This window comes from Dama dama, chromosome 5, assembly GCF_033118175.1.
Source record: "Dama dama isolate Ldn47 chromosome 5, ASM3311817v1, whole genome shotgun sequence".
Classification (NCBI taxonomy): Eukaryota; Metazoa; Chordata; class Mammalia; order Artiodactyla; family Cervidae; genus Dama; species Dama dama.
The window spans coordinates 19,767,312-19,794,989 of record NC_083685.1 but is presented as its reverse complement, the minus strand read 5'-3'; the positions used below and the strand labels follow the sequence as shown (position 1 = coordinate 19,794,989).

Below are 27,678 nucleotides of genomic sequence, written 5' to 3'. Positions count from 1 at the left end.
CTTTTAAGTTTGAGGAACTTCCCTGGTGGTCCAGTGGTTAAAAATCCACCTTCCAATGCAGGGGATGAGGGTTCTGGCCCTGGTTGGGGAACTAAAATCCCACAAGCCTCATAGTGCGAAATTACTTAGCTATATGCATGCTTTTATATTGGTATAAAAATACTTTGGCCACCTCATGTGAAGAGTTGACTCATTGGAAAAGACCCTGATGCTGGGTAGGATTGGGGGCAGGAGGAGCAGGGGACGACAGAGGTTGAGATGACTGGATGGCATCACCGACTCGATGGACATGAGTTTGAGTAGACTCCGGGAGTTGGTGATGGACAGGGAGGCCTGGCATGCTGCGATTCATGGGGTCGCCAAGAGTCGGACATGACTGAGCGGCTGAACTGAACTGAACTGAAAGCACTTGCTTTCTCCAGTGAAGTTTGAATCTTGGGAATAAAGATTTAAGAAAAAAAAAACAAAACAGTTTGCGGTCCTGAATTTGCTTCAGCCCCAGCTCCGTGAATCTTGTGAAGTTGGACTAGTTGCTTGACTTATAGTCTCTCATTCTGTAAAGTGGGGGTAACACCTGTCCTGTTCACCTCATGGGGTTGCTGTCTTAATGTGGGGATGTTGGTGATGATATAGTGCTAAGGGAGTCACCGGCGATTTCAAATATGAAAGAGTCCCAGGAAGACAGAGGGAAGACCAGTCCTGTATCACTGATTGACTCTGAGTCACCTGGCATATTTTGCAAATGGCTAGATTTATTATGGTAAAGCTTTTCAGATGAATGTGACCAATTGAAAGTGTCCTGTGGGATGGGAGAAAACCCCAGAAATACTGATTTCTCAAACATCTCTTGAGAGCTGTGCGTACTCTGTGCTGGGTACAAGCAGCTGTCTCACCAGGTGAGGCAGCTAACAGTGGGCCAGTTAGAGGCTAAAGCGGAGGCATGCTGGGGCCCTGGAAGACAGTCCGTTTCACACGGCTTGTTGTTTGGTCCCTAAATCATGTCCAACTCTTCTGTGACTCCATGGACTGTAGCCTGCCAGGCTCCTCTGTCCATGGGGTTTTTCTGTGTGTGAGAGAGGATTAAGGAAGCTTGCAACCAGTCAGTCCTTAAGGAAATCAACCCTGAATATTCGTTGGAAGGACTGATGCTGAAGCTTCAATACTTTGACCACCTGGTGTGAAGAACTGACTCATTGGGAAAGACCCTGATGCTGGGAAATATTGAGGGCAGGAGGAGAAGGGGGCGACAGGTTGAGATGGTTGGATGGCTTCTTTGACTCAGTGGACATGAGTTCGAGCAAACTCTGGGAGATAGTGAAGGACAGGGAAGCCTGGCGTGCTGCAGTCCGTGGAATTGCAAAGAGTTGGACACAACTGAGCGTCTTAACAGTAACAACAAAGTGGGAAGTAGGCTGTTGTGTTTGGCATTGATGGAGATGGAGGGTCTCTAGGCAGGGATGGGTTAGAGAAGACATTCTAGGCTGGATTGGATTGAGCAAAGGCATAAAGAGTAGCCTGCTGAGATCATAGCAGATAGATGGTCTACTGCTCTGTACTTTGAGGGCAGGTAATAGGAAATAAAACTAAGACGTTTGGGTTTGTATCAAGGAGAGGCTTCCCTGCTCTGAGCAGGAGTCCCTTTTATTGGTCTGTAGGTCCATGGGGTCGAAATGAGGCAGACACGACTGAGCACAACACAGCAGCATTTTTATAATCATTAAGTTTTTGCAAGTCTTTCTTACGATGATTGCTCAAAACTATCTGGTTGTAGGCAGTAAATAGGAAAACTTCTGGGTATTTGTTGTTGTTCAGTCTCTCAGTCATGTCTGACTCTTTGTAACCCCATGGACTGCAGCACTCCAGGCTTCCCTGTGCATCACCAACTCCTAGAGTTTGCTCAAACTCATGCCCATTGAGTCGGTGATGCCATCCAACCGTCATCCTCTGCCGTCCCATTCTCCTGCCTTCAGTCTTTCCCAGCATCAGGGTCTTTTCCAGTAAGTCAGTTCTTCGCATCAGGTGGCCAAAGTATTGGAGTTTCCGCTTCAGCATCAGTCCTTCCAATGAATATTCAGGGTTGATTTCCCTTAGGATGGACTGGTTTGATCTCCTTTCAGTCCTAGGGACTCTCAAGAGTCTTCTCCAGCAGCCAATCCCAGCTCTGTTATTACTTTGTTACTTTATTCACTTTATGTTAATGCTTTCTGGAAGATCTGGTTCAAAGTGATAACCTCTGGAACTTAGTTTTCTCATCTCTGAACTGGGGGTAAAAGGAATTTCAAATAGTCGTCATGATGATTAAATGAATTAATATCTGTAAAACAGTATCAGAACTCTTCTCTCCCCTTTGATCCCTTGTGTCTTCCCGTATGCCCATTCCTAAAGGAAGTCGGGGTTCAGCACCTCAGTTTTCTTCTCTCATGTAAGTTGAGTGGGGGAAAACCCACTTCTACTAGTCTGGGAAATGGAAACCTTATTTCCTTCCATGTATAGAAAATTACTTTGAGTCGGAGTGCCTTGCCACTGTCTAAGGGCACATTTTTAGACAACAGCTTGCACTGACGAGCTTAATTTATGAGGAGCTAAGTATTTTGCATGGGGTAGGAACTTGTGCTTCTCATGTCAGAACTTGTGTCTTGCCAAACCTCAGGCCCTTTTGTATGTTTGTCAGTTTTATTTCCCACTGTTTAACTAAAAGGAGTTTCTTCGTAAGATCTGCTAGAACTTGCCGTGTGTCTGTGTGAAAGATTATATACAAAGATAAAAAATAACCAAGAATGAAGTTGGGTTATTAAGATCCAAATGAAACCAATTCCTAGTTTCCATTGACAACATCAGGGGTGGTTGTACGGGAAAACTGTCTTAAGGACTTACTGAATAAATTTGAAATAGCCAAGTATCCTTCAGGATTGTGCAAACTGAAATTTGGTTATTTTTTTTCCATTCCCTCTAAAGACCTGCAACTATTTTTTTTTTTTCCTTTGGCTTGCAGGATCTTAGTTCCCTGGCCAGGGATTGAAGCCGGGCCCCCATCAGTGAAAGCGTTGAGTAGTAACCACTGAACTGCCTGGGAATTCCCAGCCTGCAACTATTAAAATTGCTCATTTGCAAAGTAAAAGCAAGAAGGTTTTTATAAAGAGGCCAAAAAAAAAAAAAAAAACCTGTGAGGAAGTCATTGATTCTTCTGTTGTCTGTGTACCCTTTTCCTGTTCAGAACAGTTGGTGAGCGTTTGCATTTGGAATGGGCCACGTGTGACTGTTGAAGGGCAAGTGAAAAGTATGCCAATTTTGATTCCTTTGTGAAGGCTGGAAAAGGAAATGAGTTTTAACCTGCCTTGAGACTGATTTACTCATCTCATTGCTGTTTATAACAGACCAGAAAACTTTTATTCATCTGCATAGATGAAGGTCAGGAGTCTTTAAACTGGAGACGGGGGTTTAAGTCCTGGACCATTAAGTAACTGTGACCTTGACAAGTGGTTTCACTTTTTAGAATTAGTTTCCTCCGTGATGAGGAAGTTGAACTAGATTGCAGGTCTCTTCTAATTCTAAAATTTTATGATGCTATATTAAGCACATTTGCTCCTTTTTACACAATAGTATAATTGACTGCGGCCGACCTATTAAGTAAGTTCTTCTGGGAGATACTAACCAGGCCTAGTCATTCCAGTTCCTTATTTAAGATCTGTCTCTAAGCTGGTGGCATTAGAGTTACAGAATCGTAGGAATTTTGTGAAAACTTGTATAAATGAGTAGAATAGCTCAAATTGTTCAGCTCTTTAAAAAAAAAAGGCCCTTTGCAGATGGAGGAACTTTGGGAGACTGCTTATTTTCTGTTTATCTAAGTAACAGGAACAGAAAATAAGTCTTCGTTCAAACTGAACTGTGCAGAGACACTCATAATTTCAGGCTGATGCGTCATGGCTCAGCATTCCGTCTTAAAAAAACGTCTAATGCTCTAGCTCTCTTTGCTTTGCTTGGGTTTTGGCACCCTCCCCCTCCTTTCAAAAACAGCTGTAGACTTGGAAACTCTGGGTACAACTTGTGTTTGGTACTATGTCATATATGCTTCAGAATTTAAAAACATGTAATTTTCGAGCACAGAATAATTTTTCAAAGGGTTATGTCTCTTTATTGACATCCTATTCTGACTTTATTTGGCAGGCACCTTTAACTGAGTGTTGAATCATTTAACATTCTACTTCTGACTTTGATGGAAAGATGTAAAACTTTCTGTTTACCTTCAGCATTCTATTGTGTGGTAGTCTCAAACCAACACTTAAGATTGGTAGACTGACTATGTAAATTCCTTGATAAGGGCTCTACCAGTTAGAAATTGAAAGTACAACTTCCTTGTAGCACCATTTGAATTAAGAGGCCAATTAATTTTCTGATCCTTCCCTGCTTGTGTCAGCCCTTGAGTGTCTAAATGGGTTTTTCACATTGATCCTTTTAGGCAAACAGTGACTACACTGTTTTCATCTTGTGTACTTTATCCTTGGCTAGAGATGTGTAGTTTGTGTTTTTAATCTTTGTGTTAATTTTAAGGCTGTTGGAGTCTGGCCTGTTTAAAAAGTTATATATTGTGTATGAAATATATATATAAATACTTACCTAGATAAGTTTCAGTGAAAATGAATCTTTGTGGTCATCCAGTACAATAGGGTGGCAAAAGGCTAAAGAAGACCCAGAATTTTGCCTCCTGGACTCTTCATAAACACCAGTATTTCCTTGAGGATTTCTACCCCAGAGTAACCCATCAAGAGTTCTTTGACATCTGGGTGGTCCTGTAGCTGTTGTCACTCTGGATAGCAAGGGTTACTCAGGGGTTGGAAATCTTTGAGGAAATACTGGTGTTTATAAATAATTCTTTTGACAATGGAATTTTAAAAAAAAGACATGTCTTTAATACTGGATAAATATTTGTTAAATAATCTACCATGTGAAAGGCACATTGATCTGAAGTCAGCAAGTGAAGACAGTGAGGATCATGGTTTTTTGTTTGTTGTTTTTTTTTTTTGACAAACCCCCTCCCCGCCCCATGTGGGATCTTAGTCCTCTGACCAGGGATGGAACCCATGCCCCCTGCGGTGGGAGCATGCGTTGCCAGGGAAGTCCTATAAGGACCATATATATATATATTTTTTTTAAGGACCATATTTTTAAGGAATAGCTGCTAGTGCACTTACTCAGATACATGTCTCCTGGGAGTTAGTATAAGTCAACCCTATAAAAACAAGGTGGTTAAGTTGGTATATGTGGGACTGAATGGAAGTACTGGAAAGCGGCATTACAGTTAAGTTGGTATTTTTTACATTTTCACTTCACTCCTGTCTCCCATGTCTCCTTTTCTCTCCCTTTAACTTGCGTTATTGTTTTGTGTCATGCTTTATAATGATTTCTGAAAAGTATAAATTTAGCACTTCATGAATATAAGTTATTACCAGCTCCATCTTTAGCTTATGGATTAACCGTAAACTTATCAAAAGCAGTACCAAAGTAACTTGGATGAACTGTGAGAAAGGCATCAGGCAACTTTAAGTCCTTAGAAGGTTTTGTGTCTTTAGCCAGCTGATGTTTGGAGAATGCTTGTGTAATCTTCCGGTTAGACTGAGATGCTGCTTTTTCTAATTTATATGAGAAATTAAATAATGAATAGTAGTTTTCTGTTTCAATTTTTACCTTGTATAGGACTTCTTAGTTTAAGTCTTAGTCTCCTGCTGCTATGGATGTCTTAAGATGTTTCAGACTCTGTACTGTGTCTCAGTATTTCATGGTATTCTCTCTTTTTTTTTTTTTTTCATTAGTTGGAGGCTAATTACTTCACAACATTTCAGTGGGTTTTGTCATACATTGATATGAATCAGCCGGTATTCTCTTTCTTTTAATATTTATTTTGTTTATTATTTATCTGGCCATGCTGGGTCTTAGTTGCAGCATTTGGGATCTTTGATCTTTGTTGTGGCAGGAGGGATCTTTAGCTGTGGCCTACATACTCTTAGTTGCAGCATGTGGGATCTAGTTCCTTGACCAGAAATCAAACCTGGGCCCCCTGCATTGGGAGCACGGAGTCTTAGCCACTGGACCACCATGGAAGTCCCTTGATGGAATTCTCTAAGGTGTTTCCAGATGCTCTGGCCTCCTGAGCAAATACCAGACACTGCCTCCCTACCCCTCTATCCCCACCTTTAGGCATATTGCACGGCAGGACAGTCAGCTCTCTGGAAGATGGATTCTCTCGTTTCCTCTCATTCTACAAGCGAAAGTGGCAATCTTTCACTTCTTGTGTATGTTTATTTTGGGGAGGGTTGTGTGACTTTTCCCCTGGCTGGTCTTCCCCGCTAGTCCCTGGTGTTGGAATGTTCTGCTGGAGGTGGTGGAATAAGAAACAGAGGGGCCGTCTGGATCTCTGCCTCTGTCATCACCCAGCCTTAGCAGACTTACCTCTTGCTTTACCCTTTAAGCCAACCACTTAGCTGCTACTAAAACCAGATGCCTCCAGTTCCCTGCTCACTCTTTATTCTAGTTTATCTCACTTGGTGTTGCAGTGATGTGAAGCAGTGGCTCTTTTGTGGCCTGTGCCCTAAACTGTGTCTGGTGACATCACACACATTTTCTCTATGTTCTCGGGGCAAGCTTCCAGGAGGCCTGAATCTTAGGATGACCGCAGGTGGCTCCATGTCACTCATCACTGTTCCAGCACATTGAACACTTGCCAGATACTCTGTCCCAGAGGAGATGTGCCTCTCTTCATCCCACAAGACGTGTTCTGTGTCTTCATTCAGTAGACTGACACGTTTCCCCGGTGTTGATACTTGGGACAGTGCTTTTTCCTCTCCAAGTCTTACTTTTTAGCCACTAGACTATCTCTAAATCAAAGCCAACTTACTAAAGTTCACGGGGGAAGGAACAACAGATGAGTAGGGAATGAATAACTGACAGTGAGGTCTCATCCTTGGCCGCTCTTTCTCTCCTATTAGTCTTCCCCTCCAGTCTCTGGTCCTGTCTCTCCGCATGTTCTCACCCCACACTTCCCTGAATCTGTGTTGGCTTCCTGCAGTCAGAATGCCAGAAGCAGCTGAGCGTGGAGCCGCCTCAGTAGAAAGACGCTTTCATTCGCCTCTTTGTACTTGAAATGCTGCCTCCTGCTCCATCGCCCTTAAATCTGCCAGGTGCGACCTCTCAGGTTCCCTTCTTGTATCCTGAGACACACTTATTAAATTTTCATCTGTAACTCAGTCTCTGATCTTTGCTTTGAGTTTTGCGTGGGTGTGTTTTCAAACTGTGTTGAGCCATGAGTTTTACTGGGCAGTGCCTTGTGCTATAAGCAGGGCTTCTTCATGCATCATGTATCCCTGTCAAATAGATATTTCAAAGGTCCTCTTACTGGAAATGTCATTTTTTTTTCATCTTTATCTTAAGAACAACTAAATTACTCACAGCTTTACATTCAAGAGCTTATCCATTTTTCCTTTCACACGTGTGCTGTAATGTGATTGTTGTTGCTGTGTTGTATTAGTTGCTTAGTGGCGTTTGACTCTTTGCAACCCCATGGACTGTAGCCAGGCTTCTATATCCATGGGATTCTCCAGGCAAGAATACTGGAGTGGGTTGCCAGTCCCTTCTCCAGGGGATCTTCCGGACCCAGGGATCGAAGCCAGGTCTCCTGTATTGCAGGCAGGCTCTCTACTGTGTGATCCTCCAGGGACGCCTGTAATGTGGTAGGAAAGATGAATGTTGCATACCCAGGGGCACTCGGATATCTGATTGGCAAGTTCATTATCTATGTCAAGGGGAGAGCATCCTTATTGTCTGCCTTACACATAGTTCTAGAGCCGCACTGCCCACTACAGTAGCCATAAGCCATGTATGGCTGTTGGCAAGTCCAAGTTGAGATCTGAGTATAAAATACATAATTGGACCTTGGAATATTACTCAGCTGTAAAAAGGGAAAAAATTGTCATTTGTAGAGATGTGGTTGGACCTAGAGTCTTCATAATAAGTCAGAAAGAAGAAAAACAAATACTGTATATTATCTCATACATACGGAATCTAGAAGAATGGTACAGATGAACCTGTTTGCAGGGCAGGAATAGAGACATAGACATAAGGATGAACTTGTGGACACAGAGGGGAAGGGGAGGGTGGGACAAATTGGAAAAGTGGCGTTGACATATATCCAGTACCATGTGTCAAGTAGGTAGCTAATGGGAAGCTGCTATATAGCACAGGGAGCTCAGCTTGAGGAATGCTCTCGAGGGAGGGTGTATATGTATACATACAGCTGATTCAGAGTGTAAAGCAATTGTCCTTCAATAATAAAATGGAAAAATAACACAATTGGATTTTGACCTAATATAAAAAGAAGATAAAATAACTGATTAACAGTTTCATATTGATTACATTTGAAGTCATATTTTGCATATATTTGGTTAACAAAAATAGGTTATTAATTTCATCTGATATTTAAAATTTTTAAATACCTTGATTAGAAAGTTCAAAATTTGTCTCACATTTGTCTCACATTTTATGTCTGTTGCAAAGAGCCAGTATCTCTGTGTCCACAGAGGAAATCTAATTCGAGACTTCTAGCTCTTACACAGCATTCACTGGAGGTGGTAATTGAATCGTTTGCCCAAAGCCTCACTGGTCTACTTTTTGAAGGAGATCCCAGGGTTGGGAAACCCTCTAATGTTGTTGTCTTCATCAAATGCTTAGAAGGTGAGATACAGGTTGCTTCAGGTTGAAAATCCCAGTATTGCATCATTTTAGGGGTTCTTGTTTTGTTGAGTCAGTTCAGGACTTTTTAAAACTCTTACTGTGTATCAAGTACTTTTTTAGGCTCTTTGGATGCAGAGACCAATTTCATCCCTGACCAGGAGATACTTAGTCATCGCACAGTGTACAAAGCAAACTGATTCATCATTCAGTTATGGAAGACTGCATGGTGGCTCGGGCAGTCCAGAGAAGGAGAGAGGGCAGGACTCTCAGAAGAGACCGAGAGAGGAGATGATGTGTCTGCTTTTATTCTTCTAGAGTCATTTCCTGTGTCCCCCGGAAGCCCTGGCGTGAGGGGATGAGCAGTGGAATATGGGCCTTGGGTGCATAAACAGGCATGACTCTGCATTTGCCATATGAGGACTTTCACCTCAGTTCAGCTGGGAGATGAGAACTGTTTCACTTGGCCCAGGCAAGCCCATCAGCTTACTGATTGGGTTTTGATATCCTTCTGTGAAGCTGAAAACACTTGACTTACCTTGTTTTACTCAGGAATTGAAGAAATGTATAAATGAACTTCAGCTCTAATTGTGTTTTATGTATGTACAGACATATCAGTGTGAATGAAACTGAAAGATGGAAAAAACTGAGTAACTTGCCTTTCCTTGGTATAATACAAGTCAATTTGGAAAGTGACCAGAGTGTTGTGTAAGTGTTTTCAGTGGGTGAAGCAGGGGAGCTCAGGTTACACAGCGTCTCCCATGGTGGGGTGGGGAACGGCCAGTGACACCGCAGACACTTACATAACCACGACTTCAGGGGACGGGATTAGGCTGTGAATGAAGCTCCCGGTCTCGGGAACATGATATTAAAACACAGCCATGTGAGTTTTTGTTACTAACTTGACTTGAAAACCAGCTTCAGAAACATTTTTTCTCACAACTAGACTTTGCCTTATTCTCAGAACTTCTTTTCCCCTTCCCTTCTAAGTGCATAGACTTTTAACATCTTAGGATTAGACGGACGCTCAGAAGTCTCAGTGTGCAGCCGCCTGCAGCTAAGACACTTTACCTGCCTGATGCTCCATCTCTTCCCGGGCACCCAGCAGGGCTGAGCAGAAATCCAAGTGCCCAGGTGCCCACTCTGCTGTTGTGGGCGCCTTGTTTTTGGAGGCTCAGCATTAAACTCCCTCTCCTGGCAGGTTAAGTCCATTGCAAATTCTTCAACTCTTCTTTGGCCTCCCAGCCGAATTTCCAAATTTCGTAAATATAGTATTTTTGTTTTGCTGATGGGCTGTGAAGGGGCTGAAGGGAAGTGCAGGAGATCTGATTTGCCTCAGAGGATGCTGGAGAGCCAGAGGAGAGGCAGTGCTTTTCGGAGGCTGATCTTATCAGGTGTGGTTCTTTCTTCCCCGACGGGCAGGGTACTCTTAACTCTGGCAAAGTTGAAGTCACGGTAGCTTTCCTTTCACTTTTGAATCCTTGCTCTTTCACTTAGGGAGTTTGTATTTGAATCCAAAACAGTAGAACTACAAAAGGACAGACTTAGAAACTGATCTTATTTAATGAGTTATCCTTAGCATGCTGTGTTCCAGGAAGGGGTTAAGTGCTAGCTGAAGGTCATCCAGCTGGGACGGAATCCAGCTGTCTCATTTCCCAATCTAACCCTCTTCTCATACTTTTCTTTTTTTGGAGCCACATTTTTTTTTTTTTCACATTGAAAAAAAAAAAACAGTAAACAAAAACAAAACCCACAAAGCAACAGCAGAAGAGGGAATAAGACCTTAGGAAATCAGATAAGAGTTATGAAGATGATTATTCCTTTTCACTTGGACTTATAGTTTACACTACGCTTGTTGTGGGGGACTGCTTCTTTTGAGGAACTTCTCGTTTCTGTAAAGTGCTTAAGCTTTTTTCTTTAGGTTATGAGGGGTGAGGAAAAAGGTGGAGTTTGAATTTTACTAAAATATCTTCTATAATAAAAACTTCTTATTGTGGACAGTTTCGTTCACAAATGTAGACAAGTAGTCCCATCACCACCTAACTCTTGAACATTTATCAACTCACCATCAGTCTTATCTTACAATCACACTTGTGTTCTTTAAACATATTTTTGCTCTTGCCAGTAAAACGTCTTTTTGCTTTTAAAAAAACACAGTACTTTTACTTGTCTTTCATATAATCATGCTTTTTGTAGTGTGAAGCATTTCTGTCTCAGGAGCTTATCCTCAAATTTATTTTGAGTTTACTTAGCTGAGATGTTTTCCAAGGTCTCAGCAGAGTTTTGATCTCTTTGTCACTTGGTAAGAAAAGCTAGCTGCTGTAACAAACTCCACTAATTTTAATGACTTAAATGGATGGAAGTTTATTTTCAGTTATAGAAGAGTCGGGGGTAGGTATTTCATGGCGGGTGAATGAAGAAAAGTGATGCAGGAATTCAGGCTTCTTTGGTGTCCTCCATCCATGCTTTTGAAGTCGCCCTGCTCATCTCCATCAAGCCACCAGAAGGGCCAAGAGTGGGAAGATTTTATGGGAAAGGCCTAAAAGTATACACGTTGCAGGCCCTGCTCTTTTTCCATTATCTATGACTCAGTCACACGGTCACACTGAGCTGCAGAGGGAGCTGGGAAATATGGCCTGTGACTCCAGGAAGAGATAGAAGTAGGCTTGATAAACACCGAGCCTGTCCGCCTGGGTACCCACTTCTTATTGCTCACACTGGCCTGTTGTGCTGGGTTCTTTTTCCTGTGCACACAGCACACTAGAGTCTGCTTCCTCACTCCCTGGCCATAACCCATTTTCAGTTCCGTTCACTCGCTCAGTCATGTCCGACTCTTTGCGACCCCTTGTACTGTAGCACGCCAGGCTTCCCTGTCCATCACCAACTCCCAGAGTTTATTCAAACTCATGTCCATTGAGGCGGTGATGCCATCCAACCATTTCATCCTCTGTCATCCCCTTCTCCTCCTGCCTTCAGTCTTTCCCAGCATCAGGGTCTTTTCCAATAAGTCAGTTCTTCACATCAGGTGGCCAAAGTACTGGAGTTTCAGCTTCAGCATCAGTCCTTCCAATGAATATTCAGGACTATTTTCCTTTAGGATGGACTGGTTGGATCTCCTTGCTGTCCAAGGGACTCTCAAGAGTCTTCTCCAACACCACAGTTCAAAAGCATCGATTCTTTGGTGCTCAGCTTTCTTTATAGTCCAACTCTCACATTCATACACGACTACTGGAAAAACCACAGCTTTGACTAGACGGGCCTTTGTTGGCAAAGTAGTGTCTGCTTTTTAATGTGCTGTCTAGGTTGATCATAATGTTTCTTCAAGGAGGGCCTTAGGAAGCAGCCCATTTTATTGTGACTCAAAAAAAGTCATTAAAAATCTTTTTCCTGGGACTTCCCTGGTGGTCCAGTGGTTAAGACTCCACACTTCCAGTGCAGAGGTTGTGGGCTCAATCTCTGTTTGAGGAACTAAGATCCCACCTGCTGTGTGTCTTGGCCAGAAAAACAAAAAAAATATTTTTTTCCTGCTTAAGTAATTATATCTGTTCATTAAATAAAATTTGAGAAATCCAAGAAAATCCAAAGGAGGTATAAATAATTATATTTGTTCATTAAATAAAATTTGAGAAACCCAAGAAAACACAAAGAAGGTATTAAAACTACCAGTAATCCCATCACCTGGAGATAATGATTATTAATCCTTTGTTACATTTCCCTCCAATTTAAGAATGTTTAACTCATTGGAAAAGACCCTGATGCTGGGAGGGATTGGGGGCAGGAGGAGAGGGGATGACAGAGGGTGAGATGGCTGGATGACATCACCGACTCGATGGACATGAGTTTGAGTAAACTCTGGGAGTTGGTGATGGACAGGGAGGCTTGGCGTGCTGCAATTCATGGGGTCGCAAAGAGTTGGACACGACTGAGTGACTGAACTGAATTGAACCACTTAGAAATAACAGTAAAATGTCACTAGTTCTTTCTTTGTTCTGGGTTGCAAATTCCAGAACTCCTGGGGTGGTGGGGAACCACAACAATGACAACAATCTGGCAATTTTGGCTTTTCTTAGGAAAGAGACACTGTGCAGAACTGTGGTGAGGCTTTGTATTTCTGGCATTTTCTTTTTTTTTAAAAAAAAAATTCTTGTTGATATTAAGGGCTTCCCTGGTGGCTCAGATGGTAAAGAATCTGCCTGCAACGTGGGAGACCCAGGTTCGATTCCTGGATCAGGAAAATCCCCTGGGGAAATTATTTTTTTTAATAATTTTATTTATTTGGTAATTTTTGACTGAGCCGGGTCTTCGTTGCTGCTCACAAGCTTTCTCTAGTTGCGGCAGGCGGGAGCCACCCTTCCTTGCGGTGCATGGGCTTCTTACTGTGATGGCTCCATTGTTGCGGAGCACAGGCTGTAATGCACTGGCCCGGTTCTTGTGGCCTGTGGGCTGAGTTGCTCCTTGACATGTGGAATCTTCCTGGACCAAGGGTCAAACCCATGCCCCCTGCACTGACAAGCGGATTCTTATTCGTTGCACCACCAGGGAAGTCCTGGTGAAGTCAACCTCTAGCTTACACATCAGAAGCCTCCATCTTCTTAGTAAGTAAATATTGGACTTGGTGAAGTTAGGGATGTAGTGGAGTGGCGAGACCAAGATGCCATTTTAAGTTCATGATTTACTTCCGCCTCGGTTTTCAGAATTCTTAAACATAGCTTAATTTCCCAGGAGAGAATACTGAGAAAAAGTGTTTGAAACTGAACCGAAATAACAGCTTGCAAACTTGAAGTCTATAAAAATATGTGCCTGGTGCTGAGCTAAGTCCTTAGCTTAGGGGGATGTGCTGTTCTCTCTCTCCTGCATTGCCCGTGCTGGTGTGTAGTGGAGAACGAACTGCTTCATTTTACACAGGACGATAATTTCTTGGGAGGAGGTACTTTTTTTGAGTTATCAGCTCCAGATTCAAGGCTACAGAACCTCCTGGTTTTCCTTTAAAGTGGTAAGGTGGCATCCTAGAGGCCGACCTGCGTCAGAGTTCCTGTTTGTGATGTCAGCATCATGACCCCACAGCCAGGATTGCTCAAAATATTTGCCCAGCTCCTGCCAGGATATGAGCTGAGGCCTGGCCCGATTCTATAGACACCATCAGGTATCGGTTTGTCTCTTTTTGCTGGATTTGTGTTGACTTTTCTGCAACTTCAGTAGATTAAAAAGTAAAGACGTTGACATTGGGCCCTCCCTATTTTATTGAAAAAAGAGTGTATAATGGTAAGAAGATCACTGTTTTAAAAGCACTTCTGGCAGGACATTTGAAAACAAAACGCAATAGAAGAGCAGAAATATTTTAACCGTGTGGATGGGTTTGTGGCTCACCAGTGGCTCTGTTTGCTATGAAATTTGCTGTCTGTTTTCCCATTCCCTGCAAATAAACATAACAAGTTTTTGTTCTGTGGAAATGTATCTGTAGCACCAGCCAAGTAATAGTTTGAAATGATTAGACTTGTTTGTTAGTGGTATGAATTATTTATGACCCGGAGGCCTGAATTCTGATACATCACAATTGAGAAGTTGTCATCATTTGGTTTTGAATGTATTACTTTGCTCTTTGAACATGTTTTAGTTGGAGCTGGAAGAAAAGGTGGTGGTCCACACAGATACCCAGAAATTTAGTCTCTGAGGGTTAATACATAATAGAATTTTCTAAAGAATTGTCTGTCTTTAAACAGACAAAAACTTCAGGAACCTGTGTTCCTGTGTGTTGGGTGTTAAGCACTTGATAAATTAACCCCTCCTATTGTTTTTAATTGTCTTTTTTTGGGGGGTTTCACCCCAGGAATCGAACCTGTGCCCCCTACAGTGGGAGCTCTGAGTCTTAACCACTGGACCTCTGGGGAAGCCCCTCCCCCAGCTATTTTTTATTTACGTAGATATTGGACCCTTTCTCTTAGTTTGGTTCCATGAGTTTGAATTGAGAGATCACGTGGCAAAATTCTGTTGCTGTTGTCATCGCTTTTTCTCCCCGCAAAGCATGTCAGTATCTGAGAGACTCAACATTCCAGTTTCTGGATTAGACCTCTTTTTAAAGCATTGTTCTGTGTGTGCTCCATTTTTTTTTCCTCTGTCACAGTCACATGGCCCTATTTTCCTAAACACATACGACCTAGAGTCTCAAAACACTTACTCTTTGAGACTAGGAGCCCTTTTTAACTTCACTTGGTGTGTTCCCTTCCAAATGTGTCTGAGGAGTCTCTTGGACTGTGATGTCTTTAACACAACTTTTTAGTTTTTAATTATTTGACTGCTGAATCTTAGTTGTGGCACTTGGGATCTAGTTCCCTAATCAGGGATCGAACACGGGTCTTCTGCATTGGGAACACAGAATCTCAACCACTGGACCACTAGGGAAGTCCCAAGACAACTCTTTGGAAATGAGTCGTCCTATACATGTAGGTCATAGACCCCCTAACTCAGTCAGTTTTATCTACGGGTACAATATGGAACTCCTGTTTAACTGCTTTAGGTCAGTGTTCACTGTTGAAAACTTTTCTGTGCTTTCGGCATGTATTCTAATGCTGGGAGAACTGAATCTTTAACTTTTGAATTTTTGTTTGCTTTGCAAGACCTCTTTCATGGAAGGGTTAACTGGGATGGAGTCTGAATGGTAGTGGGTATTTGCAGTTGGGTGCAGGGGGTCTTTTTGAAAAGATTTCTTTATTGATTTTTATTTACTTACGGCTGTGCTGGGTCTTCGTTGCTGTGTGCAGGCGTTCTCCAGTTGCAGAGAGCAGGGGCTACTCTCTCGTTTTGGTGTGCGGGCTTCTCTTCGCGGTGGCTTCTCTTGTTGCAGAGCACGGACTCTAGGCACATGGGCTTCGGTAGCTGGGGCGTGTGGACTCAGCAGTTGTGGTGCGTGGACCCAGCTGTCCCACTCCATGTGGGATCGTCCCAAACCAGGGATCCAACCCATCTCTACCACTGAGCCACCAGGGAAGCCCCCAGAGGCATCTTGAAATGGCACTGTGTCAGTTTCCTAGGGCGGTTGGAGCAGTACTAGCTCTGTATGTCTTGTATAAAGTTAGATGGCAGTAGAGTCACCTTTAAACTTGGGCTTCATTACTGGGTCTTTTTTGTGGTTTTTTTTTTTTTTTTTCATTTCCCTTTCAAGGTCCTGATAACTAACCCACTGTCCTTACTAGAATAAAAAAATTTTTTTTATCTGGATGTTTTCAATATTCTAACCTTTACGAGGCAGGTGATAGGTGATTGCTTATTAAATTGCTTACTAAAACGAAGAAGTACAGCAATTCTTTCTGTGTTTGGAGAAGGCTATAGTCTTGAACTGTATCTTTAACCTCTGAAAACTTGCTTGTTTAGAATGGGAGACTGATTTGTATGTAATTTCCTGTCCAGTAATGTGCAGTGAGAGAGGTTCTATTTGAGAGGAAAGTGGGGTGCTTGGATTCTTAATAATAGCTGGTATTTGAGATGCTTTCTATGTCCTGGCATTGTTTTCATCTCATGAAACTTCCCCCCCCTTGCTGATATTTTCCAGTACCTTAACACACTAGCCAAATGGGTAGCAATCCTTGACTTCATAGAGGGTAGAAGACATTTCTTTTTTGTTGGGTGGAAGAACAGTCCTTCTTTCTGAAATCCCACCTTTAGGTAAAGCTGACATTCTCAAGAAATACAATACTACACTTCTTTTTTAGAAATACCAAAGAGGCTAGGTCTGGTAAGGTTATTTGCTTCCCTGAAATAAATATCTTGTCCTTTTGTATTTGTTATCTAGATCAGATCTTGGAGTTAATCACAAACACAGGTTATTAACCCAGTTCAAAATTTTTGCATATTTCAGGCTTGGCTTAAATAAACCTGTAGGTTACACAGAAGCAAAACAAAAACTGTTCTTCTGGTGTTGCTGTTTGACAACAAGGATTCCTGGTTTTAGGTGGAAATGTAAACCTTTGGGTGAGAAGGAGGGAGGCACAGGGGACTGTGCCACTGAGCCACCTGTGTCCTGGGGCCCTTCCCCCCGCTGCATGGCTGGTTCTCGGAAGTAGATCTCTCTTCTCTGTCTGGCATTTGAGAAGCATACAAGCAAAATAGTGGCTATTGTTAACTGCTCAGAAGTGAGCTGTTCAGTTCTAGAGACAAACATTTTACACATGGCTTTTGGCTTGAAAAAATACTAGAAGTATGGCACCAGTCAGTGGTATAAATAAAAGGTTCTGGGGGTTGGTGTGTGGTATGTGTTGCAATATTATAGTTTGGAAAGTGGGATAATAAAATAATGTGACAGACTTAAAAATAAATGAAAAAAATACACCAGAACTTTAGTTGTTTCATCTAGGGAGGCGTTGTTCACTAATTATAGTGATAAGCCGTTCATAAACCCTTTTTGGAACTCTTGGAATTGGCCCATGTGCCTTGGATACATTTTTGGTATGTTCAGTAATTGCACATCATTGTATTTGTGAGGTTTTTGGATTCAAGTTTTGGAAACAGCTAGTAGTATTTTTTTTTTTTTTTTTTTTTAGCTAGTAGTATTTTTAAGAGCCAAGTCCAATGAAGAGTATTGAGCCATTGAGATTGTTGGTCACTATTGCCTTGGGTCACTATTAAGGTGCAACTTAAAAACTGTCTCTGAAGTTATTTCTAAATGAAGAGATAAAAATATTTTTGACCAAAGCAGTATTGTTCAAACAAACTTCCTGTTTCCTCAGGTGTTTACTTTGAAGGACACTATTTGGCACATAGATGGCACATAGATGGAGGTGGCTGTCCAACAGGGCCATCCAGTAGAACTTTATGTGGCGCTGGAAATTATTCTGTATGTTGCATTGAGGCTGTTGAGCACTTGAAATGTGGCTGGCATGACTGAGGAACTGAATTTTTAACTTTATTTCATTTTAAAAGAATTTAAACAGTGCATGTGGGTAGTGGCTACTGTATTAGAGAGTGCAGACCTAGAACATTTAGCTTCCTGCTGACTTATAAACTAGGGTGAGCAGCTGATGGCGAGAAACCAAAAGTTACCAAGCCACAGTAGCTTGTGAAATATCTGATCCCCCTCCCCTCTTGCAGTGTGAGGAGCAGTAGAAAAGTCTGGAATTTGTCATTTGTATTCAGTGCTATCTAATCTTTATAGCCTCTCCCAAGTTTATCCTGGCTAAGGTATTATCCGAAATGTTTTAGATGAGAAGCTTTCTTTGTGTTTGCAGTTTAATCATTGTCTTTTGATGCTCCTGGTTCTTACCTGCTGGTTAAGACCTGTCTCAGCAGCCAGCCCTGATCTGTTACCAGCACCTGTGGCTGCAATGAATGAAAATTCGACTTGTCCCCGGAAAAGAGGCTGCCAACTATCAGTTAAAATCTTTGCTTGGTGTCATGGTGGTTAGGTTAAGATAATGAAAGGAACAAATGAAATAAATATAAGGCCTGAAGGGAAACTGTAGACATCTTTTCATTTTGGACCAGTAGATAAAAAAAAGAGAATCCTGCCCCCACCTGCCCCCTACTGCGTGGCTTGTGGGATCTTAGTTCCCCAACCAGGGACTGAACCCAGGCCACAGCAGTGAAACCTCTGAGTCCTAACGATTGGATCACCAAGGAATTCCCTCTAAAACTCTTTCAAGTCTCTTTCCTATTTAACTCTCTAAAGTGATTTCTTACAAGAATCTTCTAATGTTTGCCATACTGAGCATCTTATTCACATGCTCTATACCTTTCCTCCTCCCTCGTTTCTTTTCTGAAATTTTTTCTCTCTGCCTTTGAAAAAAAAAAATCCTGACTGCCAACACCTGTCCAACGCTGTTGCTGACCCCCACCCACTCAAATTCTGCCTTGCCCCTGAAGTCTTTTCTTTCTACCTCAGTCCACTTCATCTTTGCATCTTCTAAGACACTTGCAGGACCATCACATCCCATAGTTTGGTATTTCTCATGAGTGGCATTGTATTTTTAATTATTATATATTTGTGGGTCTTTTCTCTCCAACTGCATCATAAATTCTTGAGCTTATGCCTGTGTTATATGTTGTTCTGTCACCTGTGGCAAGCACCAAAAATAACTTTTTAAAATATTGGTTACGTCCCAACTGGTTTGTTAACTCATGTAAAATATTGAGACTATTTTTCTTATTTTTATGTAGTCAGCTTTGTTTATAAAGTACAACTAGGGATATAAGGATGACTAAAATACAGTTTCATCCCCCCCAGGGCATGTTTAATCTGGTAGAATCTCTAGGGGGCTGCATAGGTGGCTCAGTGGTAACCTGCCAATGAAGGAAACGCTGGAGATACAAGTTCGTTGCCTGGTCCGAAAGATCCCCTGGAGTAGGAAATGGCAACCTGCTCCAGTATTCTTGCCTGGAAGATTCCATGGAGAGTCGGGTGGGCTGTAGTCCATGGGGTCTCAGAGAGTGTAATGACTGAATGACTGAACACACACAGTCGTACACACACAGAATCTATGGCCATATAGACCCAGCTCGGCGTGCCAGGTGATAGGAAAGAGATAAAGACTTAGTTCTATGGGAAATTGAAAGAGGAACACATTTTCATTGGTGAAAGGTTTTGTGGGTCAGCTGCGTCCCTAATTGGCCCTTGAGTAAGGTTTCAGCAGATGAAAATAAGTAGGCTTGGAAATGGAGAAAGAAGTGGCAGCCCACTCCAGTGATCTTGCCTGGGAAATCCCATGGACAGAGGAGCCTAGTGGGCTATGGTCCAAGGGGCTGTTGCAGAGTTGGACACCACCTAGCAACTGAACCACCAAACCACCAGGCTTGGAAAGGGCTTTCAGGACTGAGTGAAAAATCTGAAACAAAAACACCAAGACTTCTATAGGAATAGTTGCCAAATCGGTCACGTGGGTGATTCGTGTGTGGTCATGTGGGTGATTCATGTGCGTGTAATTGAGAAAATGAATCTCTGATCTTATCAGTTGTTCAGTAGTGTTTCTCAAACGTCAGCCTCAGAACTATCTGAAGGGCTTGGAATGCAGATAGCCTGCCCCACCCCTAGAGTTCATTTCAGTAGGTTTGGGGAAGATCCCAAATAATTTGCATTTCTAGCAAGTTCCCAGGAGATGCTGTTGCTGCTGCACATTTTGAAAAGTGCTGGTAGCTCCGTTCCATCTTATATCTGCCTTAGAGGAATGTCCGTCTTACGTAAACAGATACCCCAATGTCAATTCATCATTGTGTTCACGTTGCTTTCCATACCTCCATCTGGTCTTGTATAGATTGTAGGTTCAGGCTTCTTCCATCACTCAGCCCCTGGCACAGTGCTGTAACAATGCAGGTCATACAGCGGTAAACCCTGTACTTGCTAACTTGATTTCCAGATCTAAAAATGATCTGAAGGGGAAGCACATGCTTCTGGAAGCGCTTAGGAACTGGGAAGCCCTCTGTGGCTCAAAATGTAAAGCAAAAATGCTTACGGTAGCAGTTCTCAAATGTTTTTTCCTCAGGACCCCTGTACATCCTTAAAAATAATTGAGGTCTCCAAAGAGTTTTCATTTATATTGGTTTTATCTTTTGATATTTACTATATTAGAAATTAAAACTGAAAATATTTTAAAATATTTATTAATTCATTAGAAATAATAATAATAAGCCCACTAACATGTTATATGTCTTTAATGAAGAGTAGCTATTTTCTAAAGTAAAAAAAAGAATTAATGACAAGATGGCATTGTTTTACATTTTTGTCAATATCTCTAAATGACTGGCTTTAACAGAAGACAAGCTTAGTAAAAGACAACTCCTGCATTTGAACTGTAGTGATACATTGTTTTGGTTGAAGTCCATGAAGAAAATTGGCCTTATTCAGATTTATAGGAAAGGCAGAGCATTTTCAGATACTTATGGATTTTTTTCTCTTAATACTTCTCCAAAAACTTGATAGGTTGTAGTTTCTTAAAGGTGAAATCTCAAACTGTATGAATGAACTTCTTTCATTACATAAAAATCCACTGGTCTAATTTGTGCTTAGAATGAATGTGATTTTGTAACATTATACATGGTTGGTTGGAAAAAAATTGACTCACTGAGTTATGAGATCTTACAAATATTGGCATATTTCATTTATACAATATAATTATATTTGTTAGTATTGTCGATCTCATGAGAAATACCTGTAGTATGGAGACACTCTCAGGTTCACAGAGGATGTGTGAATAACTTGAATTTTGTTTGTCAACAAATAATTGTTTTCCTTGAAGTAACAGGCTCACGTGATTCATTTTTAAGGAAATAGCTGCGGGATACCAAGTCTGAGTAACCATAGTTTCTGGTTGGGGAACTAGATCCCACATGCCGCAACAAGATCCCTCAAGCTGCAACTAAGACCCAGCGCAGCCAAAATAAATAAATTTTTTTAAAAAAGAAAATAATTGGGCTTCCCAGGTGCCTCAGCAATAAGGAATCTGCTGGCCAATGCAGGCAATACAGGAGATGAAGATTTCATCGCTGGTTCGGGGAGATCCCCTGGAGTAGGAAATGGCAACCCACTCCAGAACTCATGCCTGGAAAATCCCATGTACACAGGATCCTCGTGGGCCTGCCGTCCATGGGGTCTCAAAAGAGTAAAACATGACTGAGTACGCATGTACGCACATCATAGTGTTATAAGGCTCAACTGGGATAATAAGGATAACATTTATTTCTAAATGATAATATTCTGGTGGTGTAGTCTTCACGTGTTGAGAGGGTGGAGGCGGTCTTACCTTAGATCCAAACTTCTTGATTAAGTGACCATAAGCATTAGAATTTCAAATATTCTCAATGTGTTAGTGAGGCAAGTATATCTCTTTTCTTTTTGCATGTGTTTTGGAATTGATTCATTTCAATATGACATTGACTGACCTTGAAACATTGTGCAGAGCAATCGTTTCTGGGTCATTACATTTTGTGGGTACCATGACCAAGAACTTTGATCTTTTGTTTCTCAGTAAATTGATTTTCCCCCCCCAAAAGCAAGCCTGACATGGCATGCATTAATAATGCATGAAAAAGAAACTTAAATTGGAAGATTTAAAAGCCAACATTGGTGATGTTGCTCCTAATTCTTTTATTGAGACATAGATTTTTCTCCTTCATTAAATCTTGGTCACAGTTCCCCTGCTTTGGGATTCAAGTGGCTCAGGTGGATTGAGAGCCAGAGGCACAAAGATTAGACAACAGAAGACTTAAAGACCCTGAGTTTATGACCATTCTTAGGTTCCTGATAACAACACACCTCTGTTTCTTAGGCCGAGGCTTTTAGGGGGCAGCATTTTGTGAGCTTAGAGTGTTGAGCTGCCAGGTTTGAAACTGGCTGAGGCTGACCTAGTCACTTGTGGCGGTTTTCAGAATTTCTCTTGTAGGGAGGAGCACTTGACGTGAGCTCAAGAATTCACTGTTGCGCCTGAGTGAGATGTTTTAAGGAATGCTTCACTCTCTCTTCTCACCACTGTAATAGCTTTTCCAGGACCTTTGTGCCTCCTCCATCTGTTCTGTCCTTCCCTCCCTGATCGGCATCACTTTATGATGTTGGACCAGGGTGAAGAGTTGGCAAGACACAGACCCCTTGGTACCCTGCACTTAGCCTATGCCCATCCTCCGCAAACATTTTTTGCACGTGCAAACCACCTTTTTGGCACCAGGGACCGGTTTCATGGGAGAATTTTTCCATGAACCGGGTTGGGGTGGGAGATAGTTTCAGAATGATTTGAGTGCATTACATTTATTGTGCACTTTATTATTATGACATTGTGATATATAATTGAATAATTAGACAGCTCACCATAATGCAGAATCAGTGGGAGCCCTGAGCTTGTTTTCCTAAGCTCAGGAGGTAATATGAGTGATGGGGAGCGGCTGTTAATACAGATGAAGCTTTGCTTGCTCACCCGCTGCTCACCTCCTGTGCAGCCTGGTTCCTAAGAGGAACCAGTCTGTGACCTGGTGGGTTGGGGGACCCCTGGTCTAGAGGAGACTCAGCCAAACCCTTCCATCTGTCTAAGGCAGTAGCAGGGGCAGGTACCTCTGCTTGCATCTGACAGACTGTGGGTGGTGAGGATCTAGCAGTAAAGCACATGGTTTCAAATCTGAGTCAGAACCACCCGACCTGGTGCAGAGACTCCCAGCCCACTGCCACAATCCTGGCAGCGATGGTGATGGTGGTGATAGTAAGGAGCCGGGGAATTTTGTGTTAATAGTCAGAATAGGCAACCACTGTCTTCAGGGTTCACAGAGGTTCGGTATCTGTTAATCACAATCTTCTCTCAAACTGCACAATTTACCTTTGACTTAAAAAAAAAATAAAGCCACTTTTGTGCCATTTTGAACCCTCTCAAGAACCATGGGAGATCTGCAGAGTGAGCCTGACGAAGCTGCTGTCGTGGTTTGATTTCCATTCAGTCTGATTAGCTTTGATTAGAAAAATGTACATGGCTGTATTAGTTTTCCAGGTCTGCCATAGCAAGCGACCGCCAACCTGGTGGCTTAAATCTGTTCTCCCAGCTCTGGAGACCAAAAGTCTGAAACTATGGTGTCGCCAGGGTAGGTTCCTTCTGGAGCTCTGAGGGAGAATCCATCTCAGGGAATCCATCTCAGGCTTTTCTCTTAGCTTTCAGTGGCTGCTGGCCACCCTTGGCTTGTAGACACATGGCTTTAATCCCTGCCTCCGTCTTCACCTGGCTGTCTCCTCTGTGCTCTTCTCTTCTAATTAGGACACTTGTCCTCAGGTTTAGGGCATGCAGGTCATCCAGGAGGCGCTCACCTCAAGGTCTGTTCACAGATTCCAGATGATATCTCTTTTGGTCAACAGATTTTCCTTTTTTTTTTTTTTTTTGCCTCATGTCTTGTGGGATCTTAGTTCCCCAACCAGGGATAAAACTGGGCCCCCGGCAGTGAGAGCATGGTTTCCCACCATTAATATAGACTAATATAGTTAATATTAGCCTATAGTTAATGTAGACTCGTCCCACTGGACCACCAGGGAATTCCCAGATGGGTATCTTTTGGGGAGGCTGCCATTCAACCCGCCACAGGGGTCATGGGGCCACAGCAGCACCTCTGTCAGCCCTGGCTGTGTTGTTTACTGATGCTGCACATTGCTTGTAAAAGAGAGTGAAGTCTGTGCTTCATCACCCAAACTCAACTAGCAGGAAAAAAAAAAAAATCACAGAATGCAATCATTTGAGAGAGTGTCAGTAAATAGCATTTTTCTCTTTGAATTCTGTTTTCTTAGGTATTATGTCTAGAAATATTTTTCTCTATTCCAAAATCCAAAGACCTTCTCTCTTAAAGAGCAAATGACAAGGTACAGTTTTGCATGAGCCCAAAAGTTGTAGATTCATGCTTGGTCTTGACTAAATCAGATGATTGGAAAGATAAAGAACATTACAGCATACTAACACATATATATGGAATTTAGAAAGATGGTAACGATAACCCTATATGCAAAACAGAAAAAGAGACACAGAAATACAGAACAGACTTTTGGACTCTCTGGGAGGGGGCGAGGGTGGGATGTTTCGAGAGGAATCGGGTGGAGAGGGAGGTGGGAGCGGGGATTGGGATGGGGAAGACGTGTAGATCCATGGCTGATTCATGTCAATGTATGACAAAACCAAAAAAAAAAAAAAAAAATCAGATGATTGTGTTTCTGTAAACAGAATAAAGATTATTTTTCTTTATTACTTTCTAGATACGGCTTTCTTCTTACAGAGTTTGCCTTTGAACCCTCTCTCTCATTTAACATATATGTGGTTTTATATTGAGTTATTATGTATTTCTGTGGATTAAACTATATATATATAGTTAATATAGGCTTGTGCTCATAAATCTTAAGCAACAAAGAAGTGAATGAAGTGAAAACTGAAAGCCAACTCTGTTAAGTCTGGTGGGCATTTTTCTGAACTTCTTTATGGGTTATGTGGTTTTTGGGCAGTGTACTGAACTGGTATTATTAGATGCTATAAAGAAAAGTGAGCATATTGCCAGCCTTAGCCTCTTGTCTTTAGGATAGTAAATTGCTTTTAAATCTATTTCAACAGCATCTTCATTTTTCTAAAAGACTTTTAAAAAATATTTTTGTTTGCTTAGGGATCTCTAGTTGTAGATTGTGAACTCCTAGTTTCAACATGTGGGATCTAGTTCCCTGACCAAAGATTGAACCCAGGCCACCCCCTGCTTTGAGAGCGTGGAATCTTAGCCACTGGACCACCAGGAAGTTCCAGCATCTTCAATCTTTTTGATATCTGGAGTTTTCTAGGTTTTTAGGTTCATTGTGGAGACATAAGGGAGAGTTTAGGTTGTGAAAGCGGCTTTCTATAATTGTTTCTATTTTCTTTCTCTAGATTCTAAACTCTTTTCCTGTTTATCTCTTTGCACATTTAACCCAGAGACTGACTTCACTATAGCATCACCCACAGTTGTATCAAGGACCGGGGAAAGATAGTGGCAACAGGCAACGGAGAGACAGCCCTGACACACAGAAGGCGATGAGTATGCTAAAACCAAGCGGGCTTAAGGCCCCCACCAAGATCCTGAAGCCTGGAAGCACAGCCTTGAAGACACCTGCTGCTGGTAATGCATTACGTTTCTCTTTAAACAGCAAGTAAATTTTAATCCTATGTGAAGACTTCTATTTGAAACTCTTGATTTGACAAATCAAAATTTGAAAAATGTAAGAAGACAGTCTTACAGAACATCATATTCTTGAAAATACTTGAAAAAGTTTCAATTAAAAGGCATAGAATTTTATATCTAGAAGTCTTTTTAAAAAAATATCTGTTTAGTTGTACTGGGTCTTAGTTGTGGCATGTGGGATCTAGTTCCCTGACCAGGAATTGAACCCCGTCCCCCTGCATTGGGAGCATGGAGTCTTAACCACTGGACCACCAGGGAAGTCCCAAATTTTCTATCTAGAAGTCTTATTCAATGAAGAGTCTATCTTAATTTCATTTCTTCAGTGTAAGGCAGCGGTCCCAACCTTTTTGGCACCAGGGACTGATTTCATGGAAGACAGTTTTTCTACACACTTGGCGGAGGGGTGGGTTTGGGGATGATTCCGTGCCTTACGTTTATTGTGTACTTTATTTCTAATCTAATGCTGCCGCTGACCTGACAGGAGGCACTCATTTGTGGCCCAGAGGTTAGGGATCCCTGGTGCACCGGTGCTGAAATAGTTGTCAAGTTCACTTCAGTATTTGATCCTGACAGTGTTACAGTATTTCTTCAGTTTTCCTCCCCATGTATCTTCCTGAGCCCATCAGGACCTTTCTCCTCGGGGGTTAGGGATATGTAGAGAAAGCAAAGACTAGTCAGACTTAAAAGATATGATGACAGTCATTGACCCGAAATTGGCCACTGTCATCAGGGAGCAGGTACTACAGCGGCTCGAGTCTGGCTCATGAGGGAAGCCTTCAGCAGTTTATAGATGAACCCGTGCCTTTGATTATCTTTAACAACCTGTTCCTCATCTGTTCTCCATCTCCTCCTCTACCGTTTCCACTTAATGATTTTTTTTTATGAATTTCCACCCATAATGATCAGAGAGGCAGGAGGAGAGGGCATCTGATGCTTGCTTTTGTCATCTTTTTATGTGATTTATGCACTATTAAATATAAATCTTAGGTTTTCAGCCGTTCTAGACAGGTGCCCACCATAATCTTTTAAGTCCAACATTGTTTCTTCAAGTTCTTTCATTAAGACATTCATTGGGCTTCCTTGAGGAAATGAATCGTTGTGTTTTTTTCCCCTCCTCCACTGCTATATTCCATCTACACACCTAGAAAATTTCCTGGCATGTAACAGGAGTTCAGTAAGTATTGACTGATTAGAGATGATGAGTTGTTTACATTGTATGTATCAGGATAAAACCTGGTTCTTTTCAGAGAGGCCATAAAAAGAAAGCTTTACTGATAAGGCAAAGGATTGTGAAGAAATGGACTTATTTCAGGGCTATTTAGCCTTGCGGAAATCAGTTCTAATTTTGGCATCCCCTTCTTCTCCTCAAAATCTTTCCTCTTTTAAGACCCCTTCAATTGCCAAACCTTCTATGAAGCCATCCACTGTTATACTTAACCCCTGTTAGAATTGTCTTTTTCACTTTTAATATTTTTTGTGCACACCTTTTAGCATACAGAGTCCTTGAGTTCACGGATCATATGTGATTCAACTTGGTTTCCCCAGCCTTCCTTGGCACACATTAGAGATTAAAGTAGCTTATTAAGACTAAAACTTACATGCTTGAAAGGAAGTCATTGCCAAGGAATTCAAGACACTTTTATGAAGATGGTTTTTCAGAAATTCATGCTTGCCGCACTCTGAAGAATGTTGATGTGCAAAGCTAGCACTAACTCTTAAAAAAAAAAAACTAGCCCCTATCTTTGGCAGATTATTATCTGTTCTATCTGAGAGTACCCACTGTCTTCTAAAAAAAACAGCAATAAAAACCCTCCACAAACAGAAACTCCAGTCTCCTTTTCTGTGTAGGGTAAAAGGATGCTCAGATGCTCAGCACCCACTCTCAGCCAGCCAGGCCACTCTGCTCCCCAGGCTTTGTGTGATTCACTCCTGCTGATCAGACCTCAGACTAGATGTCACCTCCTCCAGGAGGCCTTCCCTGACTGTTCTACCCAAAGGCATTATTTCTTCCACAGCACTTAGACCACCTGAAATGACTTGGTGTGTCTCTTAACTGTCTGCTTCTCTACCTCTAGACTCGGAGCTCTACAAAGGCACAGACTATACTGTCTTGCTTTGTCCCCAGTTAAGAACAGTGCCTGGGACTAGTTCTGGAGTGGTTGGAACTCAAAAAAGATGTATAACATGAATAAATACATTATTTCATTTAATTCTCATTTTGGGAAGAAAAAAACCATCAAGATAACACTATTTTCCCCCTTTACAGATAAAAAAAACTCAGGTCATGTAACATCCTAAGATCAGGATATGCCCGGTAAATGGCAGACA

At 41.9% G+C, this 27,678-nt stretch overlaps 1 protein-coding gene across 3 annotated transcripts in view; it reads left to right on the top strand.

The window, feature by feature from the left end:
• The window catches only part of CLIP1 (CAP-Gly domain containing linker protein 1), a 115,259-nt gene that overhangs the window by 6,407 nt on the left and 81,174 nt on the right, over positions 1-27,678 (top strand). For all 3 annotated transcript variants that reach the window (XM_061141989.1, XM_061141990.1, XM_061141988.1), the window contains exon 2: positions 25,104-25,287. In XM_061141989.1, coding sequence (XP_060997972.1) covers positions 25,203-25,287 — 85 coding nt within the window. In that variant the 5' untranslated portion in view covers positions 25,104-25,202. The remainder of the gene's footprint in view (positions 1-25,103; positions 25,288-27,678) is intronic.